The sequence below is a fragment of the Eubalaena glacialis genome, chromosome 10 (assembly GCF_028564815.1).
Source record: "Eubalaena glacialis isolate mEubGla1 chromosome 10, mEubGla1.1.hap2.+ XY, whole genome shotgun sequence".
In the NCBI taxonomy this organism is placed as follows: domain Eukaryota; kingdom Metazoa; phylum Chordata; class Mammalia; order Artiodactyla; family Balaenidae; genus Eubalaena; species Eubalaena glacialis.
The window spans coordinates 108039700-108066701 of record NC_083725.1 but is presented as its reverse complement, the minus strand read 5'-3'; the positions used below and the strand labels follow the sequence as shown (position 1 = coordinate 108066701).

The 27002-nt window shown below is 53.0% G+C and overlaps 2 protein-coding genes across 4 annotated transcripts; one reads left to right on the top strand and one right to left on the bottom strand.

Annotated features, from left to right (window-relative positions):
• Window positions 1-1369: 1369 nt before the first annotated feature.
• On the bottom strand, window positions 1370-7527 carry ZNF408 (zinc finger protein 408). Of its 2 annotated transcripts, XM_061201687.1 has the most exons (5): window positions 7195-7527; window positions 6606-6883; window positions 5319-5380; window positions 4836-5095; window positions 1370-3772 (listed from the first exon to the last, which is right to left on the bottom strand). In XM_061201687.1, exons 1-5 carry the CDS (start codon window positions 7241-7243, stop codon window positions 2253-2255), a joined length of 2169 nt encoding a protein of 722 aa, XP_061057670.1. In that variant the 5' UTR covers window positions 7244-7527; the 3' UTR covers window positions 1370-2252. The 2 variants fall into 2 exon arrangements, with proteins under 2 accessions (XP_061057670.1, XP_061057671.1); XM_061201688.1 differs by lacking the exons at window positions 5319-5380; window positions 7195-7527 and having other exon boundaries at window positions 5719-6698.
• ARHGAP1 (Rho GTPase activating protein 1) lies at window positions 7375-27002 on the top strand. 2 transcript variants are annotated; one of them, XM_061201692.1, is made up of 13 exons: window positions 7375-7393; window positions 11306-11487; window positions 11710-11805; window positions 18475-18562; window positions 22608-22739; window positions 23114-23200; window positions 23401-23499; window positions 23876-23983; window positions 24063-24139; window positions 24314-24391; window positions 24786-24914; window positions 25098-25201; window positions 25346-27002. In XM_061201692.1, exons 2-13 carry the CDS (start codon window positions 11355-11357, stop codon window positions 25514-25516), a joined length of 1302 nt encoding a protein of 433 aa, XP_061057675.1. In that variant the 5' UTR covers window positions 7375-7393; window positions 11306-11354; the 3' UTR covers window positions 25517-27002. The 2 variants fall into 2 exon arrangements, with proteins under 2 accessions (XP_061057675.1, XP_061057676.1); XM_061201693.1 differs by lacking the exon at window positions 7375-7393 and adding an exon at window positions 7659-7750.

Below are 27002 nucleotides of genomic sequence, written 5' to 3'. Positions count from 1 at the left end.
CTCTTGCCTCCCTCTCCTCAAAGCAATGCAGTCTGGCTTCCAACTGCCCTCACTCAGCTCACCAGCGACTGGCAAATTTCAACCTTCTCGACAGCAAAGGACATTGTTGCCCTCTTCTTCCTTGTTGAGATGCTCTTCCATCAGCTTCTGCGACTTACACGTTGCAGGTTCTCCTGTGTCATCGGATGCTGATTTAGTCTCTCCTGAGGAGCCTCCCCTCTCCCCGCAGGTTGTGCCCATTTCCCACTGCCTTCTTGAGATCTCTCCCACAGGCACCTCGACTCAACCCATCCCCAGCCCAAATCATAGCTGTCCCGCTCCCACCCCAGGGCTACCTAACTTGCTAAGTCAGAAAGCAGGAGTCAGATCTTCCTCTCTCCCTCAGTCTTTGAATCTGGTCACTTCTACCTCCCAGAGAACATGTCCACCCAGAGCCCTCCCCACAGCCTACAGCCCCTGCCCTCACCTCCCTCCACGCTCCGCCCTGGCCGCTCTGCTCCTTGCTCTTGCTTGAACTCGCTGGGCTCTGCTGGTACTGTTTCCTCTGCCTGGAATCCAGCTCCTTCTGCAGACATCAGCCTGGCTCACTCCTCTCCGTAGTTCAGGTCTCTGTCACATTACTGGAGGCCTTCCCTGACCACCCTCTGTAAAATCACACTCCCCATTCAACCTCTCCCCTGCATTACTTTTCTTCACCGCATTTACCATCATCTGACATGTATTTGTTTATTGGCTCTTGCCACACCAGAAATGTAACTACATGAGAGCAGAGGCTGTTATTACTGCTATACCCCTAACAACCAGCATGCAGGAAGTGCTCAGTATTTGTTGGGTGAATGACTGCATTTCCACTACCACCCATTCCCAGCCACCTAACTGATTTCCCCACAACTGCACCTTGCCCACTAATCCTCTCCAGTGGTCTCTTCAAACATGAATCTGATCGTATCGTTCCCCTGCTCAAAACCCTTCAAAGAGCCCCTCAATGTCCTGAGAATAAAGTCCAGACTCTTGAAGCAAGGCCTGTGTGACCTGACCCTGCCCCCCTCCCCTCATTCTCTGCTCCAGCCATGCTGGTCTCAGGGCTCACACCCAGGCTCTCACCATGGGGCTTTTTGACATGCAGCTCCTCACATCCCCACCTTCCCCCACACCTCCTCATCCAACAAGTCTCAGCTGAAACGCGGGACACTAGAGTGTGGAGGTTGAGCCTTACTCCAGTGCTAAACTACGTGGATTTGAATCTCAGCTCTGCCACCTAGTAGCTCTGTCACCTTGGGCAGGACACTTAAAGCTCTCTGTTCCTGACTGTCCTCATAACTATCTCACCGGATTGCTATGAGGATTATGTAAATAAAGTCACATAAAGGACTGGCCCACAACAAAGGCTGTTTATTATCATTATAATTGCTTGGGGACACCTTCCCTGATGCCCCCAAGTTAACCCATCCCATTAAACACATCCACAGCACCGGGGAGTGCTCCTCTTTAAACTCTTACTGTTGCTCTTTGCCCCTTGTAGACCTGAGCTCTGTAAAGGGCGCTGCCTCTGTCTTGTCCACAGCCGCGTCCCCAGCACCTCGGGCAGGCCAGGCCCGCAGCTGATGAAACATGAAACACATGTTCATTCCTAGCTCTTTCCCTCAACAGGGCTGCCTTTGGCCAGATACACAGAAGGGTGCAGACCTGCCCTAGCCACCTCCAGTGAGTCTGGTGTCCTTCAGCACAGAACAAAAACCAACCTCACAGGCCTTCGGTGGTGAGAAAAGCTGCCAAAATAATCTAATGCCTGACTCAGAGACTTGTCAGCTGAGTGTCTCTGGCCTTTTAACCTTCACAAGTCATTCCGTTTGGTTCCAAATAGAAATGCTTGTCCTTCAGGGAGCTGGATGGGAGTGACTATTCCAGCACTAAGCACCCCAGCAGGGCAATAGTGCTGCCTGCGACCTGGCTACCTCACTGGGCAGGGTCACTTCTGCAACGTTTAAAGAACAAGCACCTTGAGGAGTTCCCAGGGAGGGTGGCAGGACAAGCTCTACCGGAAGCTGATAAAAAGATCTTACATCTAGAAGTGGTTTACCTTATTAAGAGTCTTGGGAAACAAAGTGGTCATCCGTAAGCAGGAAGGGAAGTCCTTGACCTGCTTCTCATAGACTGGTCTCTATCAGGGAACCCAAAGAGAAAGATCCAGACACCCAAGCTCAGAAACACCAGTCTTTATACAGAGCTCTGCTGAGGGAAGGTGAGGGTGGTCAGGTGCCCGTCTCCACCTCCACCACTTCTGCCCAGGTGCTAAAGCCCACGTCCTTATGGATGAGCACCAGGCTGGGAGCTGGACCTGGCTCCTCAGGCACCACAAAGCACTTATCCTGGCTCTCGGAAAGGGTGACCTCGAAGACGTCCGGGGCTGGGGATCCGCCCCGTTCACTGCATGTGTCCAGTAGTTCTGGCTCGGTCTGCAGGAGCACCACGGTGGGCTCAGAAGTGGCAGGCGGCACACAGGGTGGGCTGGAGGGTGCCCCGGGCTGATGACTGAGCTGGTGCCGCTTGAGGCTTTGGAGGAGAGTGTAGCCCATGCCACAGGTGGGGCAGCGGTAGGGCTTGTCAGCCAGGTGGGATTTGAGGTGGCGCCTCAGCTTGGTCGCCAGCGTGTAAGCACGGCCGCACTGGGGGCACGGGAAGGGCCTCTCGCCTGAGTGTAAGCGCTCGTGCGCGCGCAGCGTGTGGGGATCCCGGAGGGCCTTCCCACACACGGGGCACAGGTGGGCCTCCCCGGTGTGGGAGATGAGGTGGCGCCGCAGTTCAGGCAGCTGGGGGAAGGCGTCAGCACAGTGTGGGCAGCGGTAAGGGCGCTCCCCTGTGTGCAGCCGCAGGTGCCCTCGCAGGCTGCCCCGCTGGCGGAACGCCCGGCCGCAGTGTGGGCACAGGAAGGGCTTCTCCCCCGTGTGGAGCCGCATGTGGTTCCGCAGGGAGCCCTGGTTGGCCAGGGGCCGCCCGCACACCGGGCACGGGCAAGGGGCAGGGGCTGCCGGCACCTGGTGTGTCTTGCGATGCAGCCGCAGGGAGGGCCGGCGGGCGAAGGCCTTGCCACACTGGTCGCAAGCAAAGGGCCGGGCACCTGAGTGTACAACCTGGTGCTCTCTGAGGTCTCGCCGGGTACCGTAGGCCTTGGTGCACTGAGGGCAGGGGAATGGCCGCACCCCACGGTGGCCCAGCATGTGGGCTTTGAAGCTCTCCTCTGAGCTGTAGCTCTTGCCACACTCGGTGCAAAGGAAGGGCTTGTGGCCCGTGTGCACGAACGCATGCTTCTTCAGGTGGCAAAGCTGCAGGAAGGCCTTGTCGCACTCCGCACAGCGGTACCGTCGCCCCCGCTTCAGGGAGCCTCCCACCGGGCCAGGGGCGCTCCGCAAGCATGCGGGGAAGCCAGGGTGCTGCTGCTCTCCGCTCTGCCGGGCCCCGGGCTCTGAGGTCTTCGCTCTGGGTGGCCGTTGATCACTGGGGCTACGCAACTTCTTGACTAGGTAAGCACGCAGCTGGGGGCCCCTGGCAGAAGATGAGGAACTGGCCTCACTGCTCTCAGGGCCCTGCTGGGGAGTGGAGCTGCTCTGAGGTTCAGGTGGCATCTGGGTCTGGGGTGGGTCCTCCTCGTCTACACGGCCATCCTGAGGCAATGGGCCGAGTGGCTGGCTCTCCTTGGAAACCTGGTCCTGGATTTGGGGCTTAAGTCCAGGGCTCACTGCCTGGATACGGGTGGGTGACTGGTAACCAGGATCTGCAAGGCAAGAGTGGGGTGCTGGGCTTAGTAGAGACTGTAGCAGGGGGTCACGGTGGTCTCACCAGGAAATTATAGGAATATGTGACTTCTCCTCCTCAGCCCCTGAACTGCAAAGGGAGCAATGACACCAATCTCTTCCTTGGAAGATGAGTCACACACTCTGTTTATCTTTCTGTCCAGTCTCAGGTGCCTTCTGGGGAGGCTCTCCTGGGAACCACAGTGTCTAGACATCTGGATAATTTCTAGAAAAAGGCCATCCCAGAGTGCCCTTGTTCTCCCTCTGGAGACATGCACTTAGGATGAGTTGAGACCACCACCTCCTCACTGTAGCTCACGTGAAAATAAAGGAATCCCCATCCCCAGCCCAGACAGAAAAAACATAAGAAAACTGGAAACCTTATACACAACTTGCTGTCTTTGTCAATGTGACCTTACTATTCCAGAAAACTTAACTCAGGAAGATAAAACTTGCAAATATCTATACAGCTGACCCCTGAAAAACACAGGTTTGAACTCCACGGGTCCACTTATACGAGGATTTTTTTCAACAGTAAATACCACAGCACTACATGGTTGAATCCACAGATGCAAAACCACAGATGTGAAACCTTGGATATGGAGGGTCAACCATAAGTTATACTCAGATTTTCAACTGCCCGGAGGGTCAGTGTCCCTAACCCCCGCGTTGTTCAAGAGTCAACTATATTGTTCATTCCAAAGAAAAGACTTGTCACTCTTTAATAAAAAGCATCAAATGACAGTTCATATCCCCAAACTCTTTGAACCTCTTACCTGAAAATTCTAGCCTTGCTGTGTCCACAAATCCTAAACTACTATGTCATGATCCTTACCCAATACTGATCGAGCCCCGACCCCATCCCACACTGAAAAATCCACCTTATACCAGACTTCAAAATTTCGATAAATATCCAGGCTTTGCCCTTTCTTTTCAGAAATGTTACTGTTCTCCCTTACCGTCTTACGCCATAAGCTTTGCTTTGTCTTATCAACAGGTTATTTTGGTGGTAATTGGGGAAGCCAGCATTTATTTGATACATACCTGTGCAAGGCTCTGCTGCATCCTCCCCGGGGGTGGCCACTTCCTGTTGTACAGCAGACTCCACTTCTGTCACCACAGCCAAGGATGCCTCTTCCTCTAGCCTGGGCTGGGTGGGGCTCAGGCCCTCCGAGGGAGGCTGGGGCCACATCAGCAGCTCAAAACCTGGCAGCACGACCCGGTACACCTGCAGGTGGAGCCTCTCGCTGATCCGCACTGGGGCCACGTTTCCCTCACCCTCCAGCCTGCCCCGCTGCACCAAACTGCAAAGCAGAGCAAGAGCTAGCTCAGGAGATCCCCTTCAAGCGGCCCTCCCTGAAAGCCCCAGCTCCTGGGCAGTCTGAGTCCTAAAGGATCCCATGCCTTTGGAACACTCACTGCAAAAGATCCCTGGGTGGGAACCAGAAGTCAGCTTCCAGTTCCATCCCACGCCACAACAGAAAGCCTCAAAGGAGCATCTTCACTACATACTCTCTTGTAACTTACCTAGTCCAGCCTGAACTCTGCTCACAAGCACACACATCTCCCCATGGGCCTAGTGACACGTCCTGAAATAAACCAATAAAAGTCTTTCTCCCATGTGTTTGAGGGGACCAGGGTGAAACAAACAACAAAAAAAAAACCCTGATGTAACCTCTCCTGAGACAGATCTAAGATGAAGCCCCTGGAAGGTTAATAGTCTCTGTTCTGCCTCTATAGGACTATGCCATTCGAGTTTTCATTCAATAAAGGCCCAAAAACTGTCCCCTCACCTCCCTCCCAAAGTGTGGTGAATTACTAAATTGAACATATTATTGCCTTTCAGTAAATACCAAACAGAAGAAGTAGTAAGAGGTATATCAACTTTAAATTTGTTTTTCAGGACTTATGCAATGAAATCCTTTACCTGTGCTTTTTCATCTTTTGCTCCAAATAATCCTGGAGAATTAAAATAAAGGAAACGGCCATTCTTTTATTTTACATATGAGTTAAACGAGGCATGCCATCTAACTAGCTATGTGACAAAGCTGGGATTTGATCCCATGGCTTTTTTTTTTTTTAATAAATTTATTTATTTTATTTATTTATGTTTGGCTGCATTGGGTCTTCCTTGCTGCGCACTGACTTTCTCTAGTTTCTGCGAGCAGGGGTTACTCTTCGTTGTGGTGCGTGGGCTTCTCATTGGGGTGGCTTCTCTTGCTGTGGAGAACGGGCTCTAGGCGTCTGGGCTCAGTAGTTGTGGCTCGCCGGCTCCAGAGCGCAGGCTCAGTAGTTGTGGCGCACGGACTTAGTTGCTCCGCAGCATGTGGGATCTTCCCAGGCCAGGGATCGAACCCGTGTCCTCTGCATTGGCAGGTGGATTCTTAACCACTGCGCCACCAGGGAAGTCTCCCCATGGCTTTTTAATTCCAAAAACCTTTGCTCTTGACTTTCGTCATCATTGCTGACACTCTACTAATCCACCTTTTTTTTTTTTACATTTTGGCTGCGCTGTGCGGCCTGTGGGATCTTAGTTCCCCAACCAGGGATCGAACTCGCGCCCCCTGCGGTGGAAGCGCTGGAGTCTTAACCACTGGACCCAGGGAAGTCCCATCTACTAATCCACCTTTTAATAACTTTTTGCACCTCCTCAGCTACCGCAAGTGAGGGGATGAGACAGTCCCTGAGAGAGAGGGCATAAACCATCTCCTATCTCTTGAAACACCCTGCATCTTCTAACAAACTGGAAAGTTATCAAGAAACGTCTGATCAAAATTTTCAGTCACGGAGAGGTAACGCCCTATCCCTCAGTACCTCCTTCTGCTTTGTTTTCACTCCATGGCCCTTCTGCTCGGAGACAGACTCTTCTTCCAGTGGCCCCCAGAGCAGTCCCGGCTGCAAGGGTTCCCCAACACACCAGACCCCCAAGCGCTTCTCCTTGATGAGTGAGGGGCCAAGGGCCAAGCCCCGCGGGAGGCTCTTTAGAGCGAGGATGGCTCGGGTAGGTCCGGGCGAGAAGTCTTTGAGCTCCTGTGCACAGCCTTCTCTGGAAAGGCTCCATCCTGAGTCCGGGCCCAGGCGTGGATCGGGGGCTGCAGGGACAGAGAAAGACAGTGAAGGAAGCGGCCCAAGAGGTCGTGGGGTGCGGAAAGGTGAGGGAGAAAACCCGAAGTCCAGCTAGGCCTTAGGAGTCTGAGGGATCTGTAAGGGCTCCAAGTGGGCCCCGGAAAGGTTTGAGGCGGTTCGAGGGCTCTTAAGAAGCTCCCAGAGGTTCTGAGGGCACCGGAGGAGGATGCCAGCCTCGGGAGGAAAAGGGTCGGGGGGGGGGGGGAAAGAGTTGACCAGAGAACGTTAGGAGTATCTAGGCCAGGGCCGAGGGTCGGAGACACCGCAGGTCACTCACCGAACTGCAGTCTCTCCCACTCCAAGAGCAGCTCCTTCGCCTCCTCCATCCCGGGTCAGAAAGCCTCCCTCCGCCGGAAGTGAGACTCACCTCCTCAGCTCCCCCCGGAAACAGTCATTGACTACCAAATTTCCTCTCGGGAAAGAATCGTAAGAGTCAGACCTCATTGGTGCGCAGGACTGGGAGTTTGGCAGTAGTGGTGAGGCAAATCTCTGTCCGAGAACAATACGAGTTTAGAATTCCGGAGGTCCACTAGGGAGTTGAGTATCCGGTAGAGAGGAACTAATTGTTTCAAGGGCTTCCTTTTCGGAGGGACGAGTCGGACGGTTATACTGTCTCTCCTCCAGGCGGGCACGTAAGCGGGCACGTAAGGAAGTGGGCGGGGCTCCTGGGAAGGCCATGTTTGGACCGGGCAGTGGGTCGGAAGTGGGTGGGAGGTGTGGCGGAAGTGGCTGGGGAGTGAAGCGACAGGGAGGGGGTGGTTCCCATTCGACCGCGGAGCCGGATGTTTGCCTGTCTTTGACAGGCGTGGCGGAGGGAGCGGTGCCCCACCACGGTGAGCTGCGGCACGCGGGGTCTCCCTGGGAGGTGGTGGGGGAAGGAAAGGGACTGGCCTGGTCTTCTGAAGGGTTGGGATCCGGATGGGGAGGATCCGAGCGGAACCGAGGAAGGGAGTAAGGGTGGAATGGGGCCTGGGAACCTGGCCTTCCTGCTGCGGGGATTCGGCCCCCCTCGAGGGTCTGAAGTGAGAGGACTTTGCATCCTTGCTGCCTTCTTCCTGGCCTCCTCGCTCGCTGTCATTGAGCAAGCTCGTGGGAAGGGGAAGTCTCCCTGGTCCGACCTGGGGAAGAACTAAGACCAAGAAATTTGGGGGAAGTATTCCACCTTTGCCACTTATTAGGCCACACTTTCATATCTATTTTTTAATTTGTGAAATGGGATAATTACACCCAATCTGGGTTTTGTAAACCATGAAGCTCTATGCAAATGTGATTGTAGTTAAAAGTTTTGCTGTTGTATTGTGGGATTTGAATTTTCACAATTCTGGAGCCCCAACTAGGAGGGCGATCCCCAGGCCAGAGAATACGATTTTAAGTTGTTATTTCAGTTGTCCACGAAGGAGATGAGGAGAGAAGCTTCACTTTGCCCTTTTGTAGAACTTTGAGAATCGCTTGAATGACAGTCCATTAGAGAAGTATTGAGGGATTGACCTGCACAAAGCAACCACCTTAAGGTAGACATGGATTTAAATCTTGACCTTGCTATATGACCCTAAGCAACTTGCTTACTTTTTCTGGTCCTCGGTTTCTCAAACTGTAAAATGGGTTTAGTAATACATACCTCACTGGTGCTGTTGTGAAAAGATAATTTGTATCCAGTTCATGGTGCTTGGTTCCCTTTTCCTCTTAGGATACAAACTGATTTGTTCAGTCATTCAGCAAATCACTGAGCATCAACTCTGTGCCAGATGTAATTTTGAGTAGGCAGGGTTTCTTAAACGGGAAAGAGGGCCTGTGAACCCCTTAAAATTTCATGCAAGATTTCATGCATGTGCTGATTTTTCTTAGGGAAAAAGTCCACAAATTTCTTCAGAATTTCAGAGAGCTCTAGGACTTCCCAAAGGTTAACACTTCTGCCTAAAGTGATTCTTGAAGATTATTGTAAAGGTAGAGATTTTACCAACTGAGAAGGGAAAAACTAATCTGACAATAAGGAGTATTTTGCAGAGTGGAGCAGGACTTGTAAGTGACAGGAGTCTTAGGCAGCCAGGATGCTTCATTTCTACTACTTTATGTTAGAATTGCCCTGCACTAGCTTCCCTCACCCCCCCACTGAATGGGAGCTGAGCTTCTGGGCTCACAGAGGGCAACAGCTGTGGGTTGGAGGGTAGTGAGGGAGGCTAGGCTGGCTGGGAGGTGGAAACAACTGTGATTAGTTGCGCTCGAAAAGGAGCTGATGGGACGGGGGAGGGGTCAGTTCTGGAAGAACTGACAAAATAGAAGAGTTACTGGAAGAGGTGGAGTTCAAGCTCGTCTCACTTTTGGAGAGTGTCCCTCTCTGTCCCTCACACATACTTCAACTCCCAGCTGTTCCTTCTAATCCTGTTGTTCACTTCAGCACAAGTAATTTAGAATGCTGGAGAATTATATTTCTGGGAGGAGCCTTCACTTCTGTAGATGAGGAAATTTAGGCCTAGATAGGAAAAGGACTTGCTCAGCATCTTTGTGACTCAGTCAGGACTATAATCCACTTCTTCATGTATCTCATCCCATGTTTTTTTCACTGCATCAAGCACCCACTGTGTGCAGAAAGACTTCTCTGGAACTGCTGTGGGCAGGGCTGAAGGAGCTCTTGGTGCCTGGGCAGTAACCAAACAGAAGGGATGGAGAGAAGGCTCAGGCCTGGGGAGGGTTACTGTGAGCTAAATTCTGTCCCTGTTACCTGGCCAGGGGCCCCTTTGGGGGAGCCCTCACAGCTTCCTGGTTGAATATGGGGAGGAGCTTATAGCTGAATCAGGTGTGGATTTCTCAAGACTGAGTGTTGCTTGGAATGGGGAGCTGGGGTGAGGGGTACAGCAGCACTCACTGGGAGATAAGTATTCCCAAACAATAGAGAACTTCTTTCTCTGTGTTTGTGGGAAGGGACTTGTATTTTGGTAGTGAGCAGTGAATAAGGGTAGCAGATAAGGCCAGAGGAGAGGAAGAGGAAGAAAAATAAGTTGTTGTTGTTGTTTTTTTTTTTTTTTTCTGGCTGTTTGGCGGCTCAGTTTTGGCTCAGGAGCTTCAAACAGCTTTTGCCACTGAATCAGTGTGGTTGCCCTGGTAACAGGGTAGTTGTTGCTAGGTTGTTGCTAAGTAAGTAAGTAGGGAGCTGCTGGTTTGCCATCCGGATGGAGTCTTTGCTGTGATGTGCGCAGGCGGTTGTCACATCGCTCAGAGGTGTTCAGGATCTGGATCTGGGCCCACAGTTCTCCTCTCTTCTCCCTACCCACGCCTGGGTCTTGTCTGTGCTCCTTATCTGCCCTGCTGATTCTGTGACCATATATGTCATTTTTTGAGGCTCCAGGAATGCACTGGACTTAGAGCAGCCTCTTTGAGGTTGGACGAGTGGGTTGAATTGAAACTCCCTCCCTCACACATATGGTGAGCTTGTGAAGGGAGAGGGATTGGCTTCTGGTTAGGGCTGAGGGCAGAAGGTGCCTCCTCCAGGCTGCACTCAGCCACATCCTTAAGGCCACACCCCAGACCTGGGCAAACCCAGTTTCAGAGTTGGCTCCTCTCCCTCCCCACATGCAACAGCTGTTGTTCTGTTTTCCACCTCCTGGATCTCTGGACTCTGGGTGTCATGGACTTCCTCCTTATCCACCTGTACCCCCCAATCCTTAAGGAGGTCTGTTGATCTTTCCCACCTTGAAACTAGTGTCAGGAGCTCCCCCCAGAGTAGATTGGGCTTGGGAGCCTCCAGGAGCCTGCAGATTGTCACAGTGACTTGCAGGAAGATTCCATTTCCTGCTCCTCATTCCTGTCCTGGGGCAAACCCAGCTGGGCCCCTTGGCCATGGCCTTTTTTTTTAGGTCTTATGGTCTCTGGCCACCTCCTCTTCCCTGGGCCAGGAGTGACGGATGGAGTAGCCAGGGCCACAGCTAACCTTTTTCAGGCAGGGGTTTGGAGCAGCCCTGTGCTCCTTAGATTCTTGCAATATCTCTTCCCCATCACTGCTGGGGCCTGGGAAGCTTCTGTGCTCTATGACCCTGGAGGAGAGGGGCATGGCCCTTGAACCTCTGCAGTTGGGACTGCTCAACTGAACCAGCTGGGTGGTGGGCAGTGCAGGGCCTGGCACAGCTGTTCTTTATCCAGCTGGAGGGCCTGAAGGCAGGCACTGAGCTGTGCCATCCTATGCCCCAGCTGCCTTTTCTGGCAACATGCCAGAAAACTGTGCCGCCAGGAAAGCCAGGAGGAGCTACATGGAGCTCTTGGCAAGGATGAGAAATGTTGAGGAACAGGGACAAGGGAGCTTGGAGGAGGAAAGAGTGGGAGCAGGAGGGCTTGCTATAGAAGTTATGGGTGAAAAGAGTGTGTCACTGACCTGCCAACTCCCTCCTGTCTCCCAGGGTTCTCTTCAGGTTCTGCAGCGTGAAGCTGTGGGGCAGAGGCTTGGCCATGGACCCACTCTCAGAGCTGCAGGACGACCTGACTTTGGATGACACCAGCCAGGCTCTGAACCAGCTGAAGCTAGCCTCCATTGATGAGAAAAACTGGCCCTCAGACGAAATGCCCGACTTTCCCAAGTCAGGTGGGTACGGCTGGATCTCAGCAGCCATAAGCGCCTTAGAAGGGGAGACCCCCTTCCTGTGGAAGGAAGACCCCAGGAGGACAGGATGCGGGCAAACAGACCAGCCCCAGGGTGGGGCTGGGAGCACAAGCCTTACTGGGGGGAGGGCCAAAGAGCACGAATCTCAGGGAGAAAATTGTGCCAGACCCCCAGATGATCCCCTGACTTTGCTGTGTTCCTCAGATGACTCCAAAAGCAGCTCCCCGGAACCTGTCACACACCTGAAGTGGGATGACCCTTACTACGACATTGCCCGGCACCAGATTGTGGAGGTGGCAGGTGAGTACACCCAGCCTTGCACCTTTTCCCTCACAGTCTGCATCCCTGGCTTAAGGAAGCCAGGCTCTCCTGCCTTAGGGGAAGGGGCTGCAGGGGAGGGGCCGGTCTGACCCCTGACCCTGGGGCTCTTGAGGCTCCATGGATCATTCATTAAAAATACAGACTTGATTGTGAGGGCCACTTGGTCTGTTCACCTGCAACCACATCCTGACCTGTGACCTCATCATCTCCACTGGCGGATGGCGTGTGGGAGGCACTGTGAAAGCCCTGGGTTTGATTTCCAGCTCTGCAGTCTGAGCTCATTTCTTCCTCACAGGGTTGCTGAGAGGATGACAATGGTGAACGTATATCAGGGCCTAGCCCACAGCCAGAACGTAGTTGGCCCTCAATAAGTGTTCATTCATCTCCCTTCCCTTTGCCCTCAGGTCAGCTTTTCTTCCCCATCAGTTATTGGGGAGCAGGGAGGTGCCAGTCCCTCCAGGGAAACCCTACCTTCAAGGAAGTCTGGAATGGCAGAGCCTCCTTCCAGAAGTTAGGAGCCACATGACTCCTGGAGCATCAGGTTCCCCGCAGATGTGCTACCCTGCTAAGAATGAGTGCGGAGCCCCCCTTGGGTCTTGGCCTCAGTGAGCTCCCGCCCTCCTGTTCATAATGCAGGACCCAGAAGCCTCCAGGAGCAAGGGAGGTTGCAGAGATGTTGATGACCTGGTTTCTGCCTGTAGGGTCCTAGTGCTAGAAGAGGAAATTGGAATTGTAGGATCTTTTGTCTTTTCTTCAGCTGTAAGCAAGGATGGCAGCACGGCCCTGCCCTGAGGCATTGGGGTGGGCAAGGGGAGCCAGGTAGCTTGTGGCCCCTGGAGCCCTGAGTGGTGCTGGCTGAGGGGGCCCTGGAGGCATCCGGCCATAGGGAAGCAGCAGGGAGCTCCGTCTCTCCTGAATGCTGGGCTCAGGGAGGGATGGGGCAGTTGAGAGGGTTGTTCCTAACGTCAAGGTGTTTCCTTGGCATCTGTGTTCCTGATGCCTGCCCTGGTCTGGATTGGAGGACTTGGCTATGGCCTCTATCACCCCTACAGAAGCAAGGCTGAGAGTTCTTTTTTGGCCTGATACTGCCCTGAGTACAGGAGAGTCACCTGAAGGCTCAGAACTTTCCTCACTCCTAGAGATGGACCTGACTGGGGCATGGGGATGTCTGATGTGAAGGAGTCTCTCTGCTGACATCCTCCTGGCTATGTGGCCAAGTCACAAGGCAGAGCAGGGGAGACTGCCCCCATCCCCACCAGGTGACCCCTGCAAGCAGAGCTGCAACATGTTTCTGTTTCTCCAGGGTGCGATGAGCCTGAGGGGGCCCAGCCAGGTAGGTGTGTTCCTGGCTTTCTGTGCTTGGCCTCTCTGGGCTGTGGATCAAGAAGGGCTCTTGGTGGAGGCCAGGTGGAACCAGCTTAATTGCAGCCCCACTCTGGGGAGCTGGAAGCTGGGAGCTGGTGGTACTTGGGAGCTGGAAATAGCAGGGGATTTATGGGAGGTTTGACAGGGTAGGGACTGTGTGGGGAGCCCACACATCCAGAGCCCAAAGGGAAAGGAGCTCCAGGGGAGGGGGGCCTTGTCCATGGGGGTCGTGGGGCTGGCTGTAAGCAATGGCCTGGCCTGAGTGCTGGCTCAGGGCTCCTCTGGTGGGGTGTCCCCCATGTGTATGCCTCTCTGACTGCTGAGAAGAGTTTGGATTGGCACTGCCAGAGCAAGAGTTGTTTGATGAGGCTATGGTGACTTCCTGGGAGGCCAGTTTCCTGGCCTTGGAAACCAGAGAAAGAGCCCATGTTGGAAGGGAGGATGGGTTATGTCCCCAACTCCTCTGTAGCCTCTGTTCTCCTTGCTGGCAGTAGCTGTCATGCTCCACGGTCAAACCTGACTGGTCCACGTGGGTTCTTTCCAGTGGTGTGCTGGTAAAGGTTTAATAGTTGGCCCTCCAGAAAGAAAAAAAAGAAAAGGCTATTATTTGTATTATTTGTAACATGTGTAATTTCTAACTACAAATAGCAGATTTCTAGCCACCAACAATGATGTCAGCTGGCTTGCAGTATTCCTGACAATTTCACATTTTCACCAATGTGCCCCAGACCCCCACCTCCCATCTCCTTGGTTGGCCTGCTCTCAGGTCGCGGGAGTGCGCTGGTCTGGCGGGTCCCAGAACACCTGCTGGAGGAGCTGCTCTGTTGCTGATTAATACCCAGGTTCCCCTGGGAAGTTCCTGATCCGTATCTGGGGAATGCAGAGGTTTCATTCTCCGGCGGCTGGTCTTTTCCTGGTGCTTACCACAAACGCTGTGCCTCCTTTTTGAGCCCTCTCCCTCAGTGCTCTGGAGCCACCAGTGCTGCCAGCTCCTTCTTTCCCTTCAGTTTCCAGGGTAAATCTGTTTGAATCTTCTGAGATCAGGAGGGGACTCCCAGGCCTTTTTACACATGCTTCTTGTAGGAGCCGTTACCCTGCCTGCTGGCAAATGCCTGAGCCACTCAAGGACTTGGGCAATGGGACTCCACTCCAGGGAGGAGAGGACGGGCTAAGCCCTGGGGTTGCCCATGTCTCGTTCTTTGCTGGTCTGGGAGTCTTACCATCCAGTCCCTCTCTGAGCCCCCTCCTTTGTCCCCCATCCCCATCCTGACTTTACTTGGCATGCATTTATAAAACACCTACTTTGGGAACAAGTCCAGTAGTCAGCACTGAGGATTTAAAAAAAAAAAAAAATTTATTTATGCCTGCGTCAGGTCTTAGTTGAAGCACGCGGGATCTTTCATTGCGGCGCATGGGCTTCTCTCTAGTTGTGGCGCATGGGCTCCAGAGCACGTGGGCTGTGTAGTTTGTGGCATGCAGGTTCTCTAGTTGAGGTGCGCGAGTTCAGTAGTTGTGGCGCGTGGGCTTAGTTCCCCAGCAGCATGTGGGATCTTAGTTCCCCGACCAGGGATCGAACCTGCATCCCCTGCATTGGAAGGTGGATTCTTAACCACTGGACCACCAGGGAGGTCCCCAGCACTGAGGATTCATTGAGGAAAAATGCACATTCCCTCCTTCAAGGAGCGTACAGTCCAGGGAAGCGGTTCTTGAAACTGGTCAGGAGTCCTCCTTGAAAATAGGAAAGGTGTGGACCTCTTCCCCAGAAAACACGTGCATGTGCTTATAATATTTTTTATATTACATCATGACATTGGTGGATGCCCATTGATGGAAACCTGGTTGAGAACCCAATTTCCCATTTACAAGTTGCTGGGGCAGCTGAGCGGTGGAACTACAGGCCTCTGGCCTCTCACCTCAGTTGCCTGCTTAACCAGTTACCAGCTCTGTAAATACCAGAGCCCTGTGAGCTCAGACTTTCTGCTCTGCCTAAGTCCTCAAATCTGCCGGCTAATGAGGGCTGCCTTACTGTTGGAGGGCAGTGATGAAGAGAATCTTTTAGAATCCTCCATGCTCCTCCCAGCATTTTCCGCTATACCCTGGGCGTTTCCTCTGCTTAGAGGGGAGTAGACAGATGATGTCCCCCTGCCCCACAGGCTCATAATAGAAGGCCCAGGGGTTTCTGAAGCTCCAGATTGTCCACGAGGGTGGGCTGGCCAGTCTAACCCTTCATCCCTGCCCACTGCCAGTCTGCTCTTTCTTCTGTCAAAGCCTATGGGAAGTGAATCAGAGCAGGCCACAGAGCCACCTGCAACTGGCCTGGAAGGAACCCAGCACCTCAGGATCTGGTCCAGGGTGTGGAGGGGAACAGGTGACACCTGGTCTTTCAAAATAGACCTGCTGCTGGATGGAGCTGTACCGTCTCCTCCTCAGACATGCCTGCAGAGGGTTCTCTGCTTGTTAAGTCTGGAGAAATTCTGCCCCAGGCTTTGGGAAACTGTCCAAAGCAGTCTCATATGCCAGATAACATTGTGAGCAAACTCAGAAATAGAACCGTGCATACCGTGTAATGCCGACCTGTGACACGCTACCAGCGTTTATTGAATACCTGCCACGTTGCTGGGCTCTGGACCATCTGGACATTTAAAGATGGACAAGACAGTCCCTGTCTTTGAGCTGCTCACAGCCACTAGAGGAGACAGACACATAAATAGTTATACAGGAGAGTCAAAGTGTTATGACGGAGACGGGTGATGGTTCATGCTGGGAGCTATGAAGAGGGACAGCTAACCTGCCTGTGGGGAGGAGGAGGGGACACAGGCTTCTGGGAGATTATGCCTGGGATGAGTCTTAAGGATTCAAAGGAGTTAGCCTAGAGGAGGGGAGCAGAATTGCCTAGAGGAAGTCTGTCTGGCATGAGAGACAGAGGCTAAAGCCACCTGCTGCGGACTGGGCCAAAGGTGTGCATGGTGTGAGCCTGCAGAGGGGGTTGGCGGGGCCAAGCCTCAAAGTCCTGTGAGCCTTTCTAAGGGGCTTTTATACAGCTTGGGGTGGCGTTCAGGAAGAAAGGAGGAGTCAAGGCAGGAGAGTCAAGGGCAGGTAGATGTTTCTAATTCTCCAAGGCTAGAAGCTGGGGCAGTTTAGAAAGGAGAACGGAGCCTCTCTCTGGGCTTGGTGGGCCAGGACTCAGACCCTGACCCAGGAAATTCTTGGAGGGTCCTGGCTAGGGCCAGCAGAGGCTAGGCAGTGTTCTGGGTGGAGATGGGATCATTGGAGGGGTTGATCCAGAGGCTGGACACAGTGGGAGACTGCTGGGAGTGAGGCAATAGCTCAGGCCAGAGCACCAGGCTGGGCCACCAGCAGGGACTGGGGCCATGCTGCCCACATTCCAGAAGCCTTCCTCAGCCCCTCCACTGAGTCTTGCCCCAGCCCTTGAGAAAAGGGTCAGAGCCTTGGCAACCACTTTGGAAAAGCACTGAGTCCTGGGTTAAGTCACTGACCAAGAAGGATCATCAAGATCACGGTTTATTTAACATGGAGAAGACACTCAGCAAGTTGTTGGGGAATCCCTGAATCCTCAGAGGTAGAAGGAGGACAAACTGTGTGGGCTGTGTAAGTGGTCTTTTTATTTGCCTCTGAAGCAGTGGGGATTAGGCAAGAATGACTCTGGAGAGGTGTGAGGGTAAAGATAAAGGGAAGGGCCCTGGGACATGGGGGAGTGGGGACCAGGCCTTGTCCCCATCGAGCTGTGCTTGGAGTCCCTGGTCCACACTGACCCTGGAAGAGCATCTCACCTTGGGAGGCTGTGGCATATGTCTCAGGAGCTCCCCAGCTTCATGACAAAGCCAGATGGTCAGACCATGAAATAGTGACTAGTTTTGGACAGACATACCTCAGTGATTACACTCAAATGAGCACCTTCCCAAAGTGTTACAAACTCCTCTCTACTCCATGTTTTTTAGAATATCCTTAATGAGAAAGGAATGATTTTTAGAAATGTCCGGAGGTCAATCAACTGTGGCAAATAATTCTGGCAGTAAAATCAGAAAGTGTTGTTAGTAGTCAAGAACAAGACATGACTATTAAGTAATCAGACTGATTTCCTCATTGGCCTCAGGCTTTCTGAGAAGGTAGCTTCAAGAAGTTTTTCAAATACAGGCTGCTCAGAGGAGATGCTTCTGGAATAGGTGTGGAGTTTTAAGATGATGTACGGCAAGATAACAGTTGCTTTGGTGGGTGTGACTTTTTTTGTTTTCTTAGTTATGGTGAAATTTACATAACATAAAATTAACCATTTTAGGGGCTTCCCTGGTGGCGCAGTGGTTAAGAATCCGCCTGCCAATGCAGGGGACACGGGTTCGAGCCCTGGCCCGGGAAGATCCCACATGCCGCGGAGCAACTAAGCCCGTGCGCCACAACTACTGAGCCTGTGCTTTAGAGCTCACGTGCCACAACTACTGAGCCCGTGTGCCACAACTACTGAAGCCCGCACGCCTAGAGCCCATGCTCCGCAACAAGAGAAGCCACCACAATGAGAAGCCCGCGCACTGCAACGAAGAGTAGCCCCCGCTCACCGCAACCAGAGAAAGCCCGTGCACAGCAACAAAGACCCAACGCAGCCAAAAAAAAAAAAAAAAAAAATCCATTTTAAAGTGTATACTTTGGTGGTATTTAGTACATTCACAATGTTGAACAACCACCACCTCTATCTAGTTCCATCATTTCATCCATTGTTTCAACCATACCAACCCCCATAACCATAAGCATCAATCCCTATTCTCCCTTCCTCCCAGCACCTATAACCACTAATTTGCTTTCTGTTGTTACAGATTTACCTATGTAGCTCATATAAATGGAACCAAACAATATGTAGCCTGTTATGTCCAGCTTCTTTCACTTAGCATCATGTTTTCATGGTTCATTCACAATGTAGCGTGTTATCAGTACTCCATTCCTTTTTATAGCCAATAGTCCATTGCATGGATACACCACATTTTCTTCATCTACCCATCCATTGATGGACATTTGGGTTGTTTCCACAGGCATGACTTTTTAAGAAGTCATGTTATTTTTTTGTGCCCCAGCTCTGTAGCCCTGAGACCACCTGTCCCTCTTTCTTCAGTGACACACCCTTGAGTGCAGGCACCTGCCCAGAGGTCTGTCCGCATGGGCCACTCTGGCCCCAACGCTAAATGGTACAGTCTCCAGGCCTGGCCTTTCAGATCCTCACCTGACTTCTCTTGGCTTATTGTTCACCCACTGTGCTCCACCTTTCTCCACACCTAGGAGATGACAAGTATGGGCGGAAGATCATTGTGTTTAGTGCCTGCCGAATGCCCCCGAGCCACCAGCTGGACCATAGCAAGCTCCTGGGGTGAGTACCCATGGGGAAGTGATGGAACCCATGCTCAGATCCTCACTACGGCCTGGAGCCATTTTCCTTACTGTCCCTTCCTGCCCCAGGGGTACCAAGCCACCTCCCTCAAGGCCTCCCCTCTTCTCCTGAGGGAGCCATTTTATATTGGGAGCACTGGGCTAGGAGTCAGATCTGGTTTCTAGTGCTGGAAACCATCTGTGTGACCTTGGAAAGTGTGTTCATCTCTTTAAGCCTCTTTTTCTTCACTCTTCTTAGGGAATAATAATACATCCCTTGTTCCTCATAGGCGTGAGATACTGCATTTGAAAATGCTTTGAAAAGTAAAATACCGTCCAAATGTGAGGACTGATTATGATAACGATATGGTGCGCTTCTGAGGCAGTTGCAGTTGTTCATCATTTACATGAATAATTAGTGTTATTTTGTGCCAAGTCTGGTGCCAACAACTTCTGTACCTATCCAGGTTCTAATAGCTAAATACAGGTAATAGCTCTGGTTGGTCTAGAAATCTCCTGATGCAAGTCCGAAGGCTGATTGAAAGCAGGAGTTTGACAGACTGTGTTCTGATAAGCGTTCATCGTTGAGCCACCACTAGGCCAGTGCTGGGCCCACAGCAGGTGCGGGATCCCTGGAGGCAGAGCCATAACTGACTTCCTCCTGAGGCTCCTCAGTGTGTGTACGGTTTCCATCTTGCACTCCTTTCCTGACACTTTAAAGCACTCCCTGCAATTGCAAATGTCTGCCCCGCCCTTACCGGCTCTTTGGGATCCTGAATGGTTGTGTGTGTGGAGGGGCTGGTGTGGGGTTGGGGACAGTCCGGGGCTACAGCAACAGAAGGGGAGGGCCTGACTGCAGAGCCTGTGCAGTCCTGTGAGCCAGGGCCAGGCCCGAGTCTCTCCAGCTTTGTGTGAATGCTTTCTCTCTGGTCCAGCTTTGTGTGAATGCTTCTCTCTGGCCTCCTGAGCCCTCCTCCCACTGCTCCTCGGCCATGCAGGCAGGCAGAGCCTTGTCCAGGCCCGTCACGTGGCCCAGCCAGGAACAGGCCAAGGAGCCGAGCCTGAGGGTGGCTGAGTCACATGTCCTCCTTTCTGGTTTTATTGTCACAGCATCTGGCAAGGCAGGTGATAGACTCTTGGCCACATTATGGGCTGAGTGGGAGGAAGTCAGAGGAGGTGGATGGGAAAGCACCCAGCTTTCAGGAGAGAGCTTGCTGAGCGAGGCTGCTCGCACTCTGGGGCTTCGTCTGCCTTCGGGAAGCCCTCTGTCACCCGTCCTGTCCATCCTCCACTCCCTCCCAGCGGGATCTCCCCGCCACCACCTGGCCGGGCAGGGAGGCGCTTTCATCATGCATCAGTCCTGTCATCTTGTTTTCAGTCAGATTATCTCAGCCTTGGCTTTTCCCAGCTGTCCAGCCAGATCTGGGGGGTTGAAATAGAAAGTGCCTGAAGCTTGGATGCAGAAGACCAGTTAAACTTCAACTCTGCCTCTTACTAGCTGTGTGCTTGGGGTCAGGTCTCTCCTGAGCCATGTGAAATGTCATTGTATTCATTTGTAAAGTATCACAGATTTCAAGAATGTAGAAAAATGTCGATAGCTATTAAGAAAAAATACAGACAGCAATTAACAAAGTCTCCCATAAACCCACCACCCAGAGAGAAAACCACTGTTAACATTTTAGTGTATTCACTTCCCATTTTTTTTCTATAACATATACAGAACTCTATAGTCAGTTTTGTATCTACATAATGTTTTTATCTTCTGAGCATTAAACATTCTTCAAGGATATCCTTTCAAAAAATTTTATTGACATATGTGTATCCAGAAAAGTGAACACATTATGTATACTACTTGATGAATTTTCAAAAACGAAATACACCCATGTCATCCACACCTACAAACTTCCCTCTGCTCTTGCAGGCAGTACCCCAAAGGGTAACCACTGTTCTCACATCCAACTTCACAGATTGGTTCTGTCTGCAGAAACATCCTGTGAGGTATTCTATTTATACCTCTCCTATGATTTATTTAACCAATATTCTGTTCTTGGACACTTACTTTGCTGCTCATTTTTTTCCCCCCATTATAAAACAGGCTATAATGAACAGCCTTTTACAAAAACATTTCTGTTCATCTCTGATTAGTTCCTTGGGATAAATTCCTGGACATATTTTTATCAGGTCAGAGTATGAACATTTTATAGCTTCTGATAAACATCACTTTATTGACCTCCAAAAGGTCCTAACATTCATCAAAGGATGAGTGTATTTTCACTACTACTTTTGCTATTTTATTTATTTATTTTTATTTTTATTTATTTTTTGCGTGGCATGCGGGATCTTAGTTCCCCAACTAGGGATCGAACCCATGCCCCCTGCAGTGGAAGCGCAGAGTCTTAACTGCTGGACTGCAGGGGAGGCCCTAACTTTTGCTATTTTATAGTTGCAAAATGCCATCTTTTTATGTGACAGCTCTTTTCAAACTGCAAAGTGTTCAATGTGTGTAAGGGGTAAATTACTGTATAGTAATAATGATGGGAATCAAGATAATAAATCCAGCATAAGACACCTCACATGTCCGCCAGTGCTGGCACCCATGGACCAATGTTTAGGTTACCCTCTCTGGGATAGGTCAGGTTGTGTCTGGGCACTTAGTCACATCCTTGGGCACTTCCCAAGGCTCCTTCCCGGGCTTCCCTGGTGGCTCAGTGGTTAAGAATCCGCCTGTCAGTGCAGGGGACGCGAGTTCGAGCCCTGGTCCAGGAAGATCCCACATGCCGCGGAGCAACTAAGCCCGTGCGCCACAACTACTGAGCCTGCACTCTAGAGCCCGTGAGCCACAACTACTGAAGCCCGCGTGCCTAGAGCCCGTGCTCCGCAACAAGAGAAGCCACCGCAATGAGAAGCCCGCACACTGCAGCGAAGAGTAGCCCCCGCTCACTGCAACTAGAGAAAGCCAGTGCGCAGCAACAAAGACCCAACGCAGCCAAAAATAAATTAACTAATTAAATAAATTAAAACAAAAGCCGTCAGATTTCTAATTAATAACTGTAAGCTTTCCAAATCATTAAAAAAAAAAAAAAAAGGCTCCTTCCCTTCTTTCCCTCCTCCCCTCCTTTCCCTCCTCCCCTTGGAAGCCCTTAGCATTCCTGCATGCCCAGCCTCCCAGCCTGGAGTGGTGTTCCTGCTGGGGCCTGGGAGCTGTTGGCCAACCAGAAAGAGGGTTTTCCACTGGGCTCCTCTCCCTTTCTGGAATTCATGTTCATTCAATTCATACTTCTCCACCTCAGGTAGGCCCAACACCGGTATGTGTGTTTGTGTTGGGTGGTAGGTATTGTGTTGTGAGCATAGGGAACTTGAGGTGTGGGTCTTTGGTCCACAGAACGTCCAGTGACTGGAGCAGGGGAGGGGACCCTCTGACCACCCTGATCCCCTTTCGTGGGCACAGTGTTCTACAGACAGCGCTGGGAGTGTAAAAGGCAGAGCTGTCCCATGATCAACAAGGCAAAACTTGGAGTTAGTTCACCTCCAGTCCCCACCACAAGCTGTGTGACCTCAGAGAAGCGCTTGACCTCTCTGAGCCTCACTGCCCTCGCTCGTAAGAAGGGGATAGTATTGGCCTCCATTATAATGAGGAAGGCATGAGATATTGCATACAAAGTGCTTGGTAGACACTAAGAGCTTAATACTGGTAAATGGTGACTGTCATCCTTACCGTTGACTCGGGGCAATCCTGTGAGTGAAGTGTTATTCCCATTTTTACTGCAGGTATGTGAGACGGCTCCAGTTAAGAGTCCTGGTCTCCTGACTCCTAGTCAGTGCTCAAACCTGAGGGCTGCTGTTGTTCTTATTATTCCTCCACCCAGCCCAGCCACTACCTCGTTCCTCCTCCACCCCAACAGGGTGACTGATTATGCAGCCAGAACAGACAGGGCAGGAGAGGGGCTGGCGGAGGCAGGAGGAGGGGATTCCTGGGGCACTGGTTCTGTCTTAATGGGGCCCCACTTGCATACAGGGCAGGCCTGAGTGGGGCTTATCCCTTACAGGTACCTGAAGCACACCCTGGACCAGTATGTGGAGAGCGACTACACGCTGCTCTACCTGCACCACGGCCTGACCAGCGACAACAAGCCCTCCCTCAGCTGGCTCCGGGACGCCTACCGGGAGTTTGACCGCAAGTGGGTTAGGGCCTAGGAGGAGCTCCAGGGCCCGGGGGCCAGCAGCTCTGCCGGGTTCTGGGCTGCCCTCTGCTTGGGCAGGAACGTATTCCATGCCGGGGGAGGCGGGTCGCCCCCACCTGGGTAAACTAAACACAAAGAGTCTCAAGTTGGAATGGCCTGGGCTTAAATACCAGTTTCTCTACTTACTCGCTCTGTGACCTTTCACCTTACTTAACCTCTCTGAGCCCGTTTCCTAATCTGTAAAATAGGGCAACAATGGCACTTACCTCGCAGGCTTACTATGAGTCATCAAATCAGTAACTGTACATTAAGAGCTTAGCTCTGTGCCTCCTACCATGCCCACTCCTGAGTTCCCCGTTCTGCCTCTGCAGGTACAAGAAGAATATCAAGGCTCTGTACATCGTGCACCCCACCATGTTCATCAAGACCCTGCTCATCCTCTTCAAGCCCATCATTAGGTGAGTGGGCCCAGGGCGGGGCACCCGTCTCTTGTGCTTCCCCTTGAACTGTGAAGCAGGTACCTGAAGAAGCCAAGCATCCTGGGGACCGACCACTTTGGGGCTAGGCCTCTGTCCGATCTGGGTGGGCTGCTGAGGAGAAAGTGGAGGCCTGCTGAAGCAGGCCTACCCTGGACCCATACCCTTTCTTCCATCGGCAGCTTCAAGTTTGGGCAGAAGATCTTCTATGTGAATTACCTGAGTGAGCTGAGCGAGCATGTGAAGCTGGAGCAACTGGGGATCCCTCGCCAAGTGCTCAAGTGAGACCGGGGTGCGGGCTGTGTGTGCCCACTGGGCACATTGTCCACATATATCATGTTTGTGGGGGTAGGATGTGCCGGCCAAGGGGAGAAGCAGCCTTGAGAGCGGCAGGCTACACAGGGGAAGGAAGCAGATGTGATGAGTAAGGGGCAGCACATGGGGTCAGAGAGAGCAAGTCCAGATCCCGTATCTGTCACTGAAAAGCTCTGTAACCAAATCTCTTTAAAGTCTTCACTTCTGTGTAAAGCTGGGTTGGTGGGAGGACTGAATGAGGTAATCCATGTAAGATAGCACAGTAAGTGCCTGACAAACAAGAGTTGCCATAGTGACTGCAGAGCCAGGTAGGGGCCCTGACCCTCCCTGCTGCTTCCCTAGGTATGATGACTTCCTCAAATCCACCCAGAAGAGCCCTGCGACAGCCCCCAAGCCCATGCCACCACGGCCCCCTCTGCCCAACCAGCAGTTCGGGGTCTCGTTGCAGCAGTGAGTATGCGAAAGGTGGGCGGGGCTGGCACCTGGGGACCAGGAGGGCTGCAGACCCATCACTGCGTTGTGCCCACAGCCTCCGGGAGAAGAACCCAGAGCAGGAGCCCATTCCGCTCGTGCTGCGGGAGACCGTTGCCTACCTACAGGCCCACGGTGAGTGCCGGGGAGCCCTCTCCCCTCGGGAAGCTGCTGGGCAGGGCTGGGCAAGGTCCCACGTGCACCAGCACCCACACTGACCCTGACCGGGACCCCAAGACACAGAATGGGTGGGGGAGTCCGCACGTTGCCCCAGAGCTCTGAGACTCACCAGGCCCCACTGTTTCCCAGCTCTCACCACTGAGGGGATTTTCCGGAGGTCAGCCAACACCCAAGTTGTTCGGGAAGTGCAACAGAAGTACAACATGGGTGAGTGGCCCCGGGGATGTGTCGAAGCCCAGAGGGCCAGTACAGATCGCGCGCGCACGCGTGTGTATGTGCGTGCGTGTGTGAGGTTTCTGGGGCATTTGGTATAATTACATGGGTCTCACTCCTGCCTGGTTGTCCCAGGCCTACTTTCTCGTAGGTCAGGCTTCTGGAGCCTGGGTTCAGGGTCATTCGGAGGTGAGGAGTAACTGTGGTGTGTGCTCGGGGGCCCCACTCCCCAGATGGCCTGACCCTGTGCCCCCTGTCTCAGTGGGAGGAGGAGGCTTGTGGCCAAGGGTGAAGTCAGGCTGTGGGGCCTGCTTGGCCTCCGGATTGGCTGCTGGTCTCCAGGCTCGGCCCAGCTCCTCCCCACCCTTCCTCCCCTCCCCACCCCCAGGGCTGCCTGTGGACTTCCACCAGTACAATGAGTTGCACCTGCCAGCGGTCATTCTCAAGACCTTCCTCCGGGAGCTTCCTGAGCCCCTGCTCACCTTTGACCTCTACTCCCACGTTGTGGGCTTCCTCAGTGAGTGCCCCTCTCCCCCCTCTCCAGCTTCTGCAGGTTGGGGTTGCAGCTGGACTCAGAGCAGGCGGGCTTGGCCTGTCCTTCAAGGAAAGTCTGGTTGGGTCTTCCCCCTAGCCTCATGACAGGGCTTCCCGAACCAGTCCGGCCATGGGCCCCTGTGACCTCGGCCCCCATTCCTCATAGACATTGACGAGAGCCAGAGAGTGGAGGCGACGCTGCAGGCCTTCCAGATGCTGCCTGAGGAGAACTACCTGGTGCTGCGCTTCCTCACTGCCTTCCTGGTGCAGGTGAGACCTCGGCCTGGGCCTCTACCGCTTACCTGGAGGAGAGAGGGAGGAGGAGTTGCCCTGGCTGCTGCTCCTGGGCGTGGTTGCCAGGCGTGGGAGGTGGCGTCTGTGGCTTCCTGCTGCAGCCCCCTTTTCCTTCCACAGATTTCTGCCCTCTGTGACCAGAACAAGATGACCAACACTAACCTGGCTGTTGTCTTCGGCCCTAACCTGCTGTGGGCCAAGGATGCTGCCATCACCCTCAAGGCCATTAATCCCATCAATACCTTCACTAAGTTCCTCCTGGATCATCAAGGGGAGTTGTTTCAGCCCTGACTCCAAGGGGCTCTGAGCCCAGCCCCTGCCCCACCCGCCCCCTTCTCTGATAGCCCCGGTTTGGACTCTTCCTCTTGGCTTCAGCCTTACGGGAGCCCAGGGCTCCTGCCCAGAAAGGGGCTGTGAGCCCCCTGGAGACAGAAGCTGGAGCCAGCCAACTGGACAGCTCCTCCTCCCCTTCTGTCCAGCCCACCTCACCAGCCCTGGAGGCCTCGCTGTAACCACAAGACGTTTTTCTTCGCCTTATACTTCTCACTGCCTCTTTGGATCCCTGGCTCCTGCCGGGCTCTGCAGAGCTGGCCTTGGCTCTTCAGGCAGGAGGACTGGCCCCAGCAACCGCTTGCTTACCTGCTTTCTCCTGCCTCTTCCCCTGGCAACTGGAGATGCCAAAATCACTGCCGGCTGGGCTGGTAGCTGGGGCTGGTCCTCCCCTTCCTGACTGCTGGGGAATGAAAGGCTGAGCTGGCCTGGGCTGGCCCTGCTGAGACTCCTCCCTGTCTGGATGAAGGCCTGTTCCTGTCCTCCCCTCTGATGGCTCAGCCTCTGGTACTTCCACAGTTAACGAATGACAGCCTGGAGTCCTGTGTCTGCCTTCTCTTCCACACATCCTGGGTCAGCCTTTCCCAAGTGGTACTGCCCCCAGGGTGTCTTAGCCCCCTGGTTCTGCCAGGACTGGCAGCTTGGATGACAGGGCTGAGTCCCAGCATCCATTCAAAATAGACACCCCACTCTCACCCCTGAGAGCCCCCTAGTGTCTGGTCAGACCACTGACAAGCAGTCCCCGCCCACTCCACCCCCCATGCCTTGCCTCCCCTCCCTTCCTACTTGGACAGATCCTTAGCCACGTCTGTTGTGGAGTCACACTGGTCCCTGCTCTGGCCAGGGGTGACTCAGTGCCTCAGGATCTGGGGTGGCTCCTTCCTCCAGTTTTGGACTCCTGGAGGGGCTGGGTAGAGACTTTGCTAATTAGATTGGCCCCTGCCAGGTAAGTTCTAGCAACCTCCCCCTGGACCCTGATGATGATGGATATCCCTCTTTCCAGCTGTCCCTTCCTGGTGAACCACCTTCCTGCAGCCTTGGCCAGAGCCTGTACTGTGGCGGTCCTCACTGACCAGTCCTGCCCCATCTGTGAGCTGGGTGTGGCCTGGGCCTGACCTCACTGGGCTCTTTTCCCAGGACACTAGCATGTCAGGAGTCCCAAGGCCTGGTGTGGCTGCTGTCAGTCCCTGTGTCTCCAGGCCAGGCCCAGGCTTCTGCTTTCTGCCTTCCTTCCTTTGTATCAGGTGTTGCTCAGAGCCCCATTTACTGGGCAGCCTCGTGGATCTATTTGGTCTCTCCCCTGTCCACCCCGCAACTCGTCTTTACCTGGGGGTGGGGGGACTTGGTACTGTGAATCAAGTGTTCACATTCACAATGACTTCCTTGGCACCAATCATGTATTTCACCTTTGCACTTTTTATATTTCAATAAAAATGGAGATGGAAAA

Bases quoted from the DNA above. Each gene is read 5' to 3' on its own strand.
- ZNF408 (XM_061201687.1), bottom strand. From the start codon at position 7,243: ATGGAGGAGGCGAAGGAGCTGCTCTTGGAGTGGGAGAGACTGCAGTTC. The intron at 6,884-7,194 runs GTGAGTGACCTG...CTGTCCCTGCAG, and splicing joins GTGGGAGAGACTGCAGTTCG to CCCCCGATCCACGCCTGGGC. The intron at 5,381-6,605 runs GTACTGAGGGAT...GGTTTATTTCAG, and splicing joins TGAAAACAAAGCAGAAGGAG to GACGTGTCACTAGGCCCATG.
- ARHGAP1 (XM_061201692.1), top strand. From the start codon at position 11,355: ATGGACCCACTCTCAGAGCTGCAGGACGACCTGACTTTGGATGACACC. The intron at 23,984-24,062 runs GTGAGTATGCGA...TTGTGCCCACAG, and splicing joins TTCGGGGTCTCGTTGCAGCA to CCTCCGGGAGAAGAACCCAG. The intron at 24,915-25,097 runs GTGAGTGCCCCT...CATTCCTCATAG, and splicing joins CCACGTTGTGGGCTTCCTCA to ACATTGACGAGAGCCAGAGA.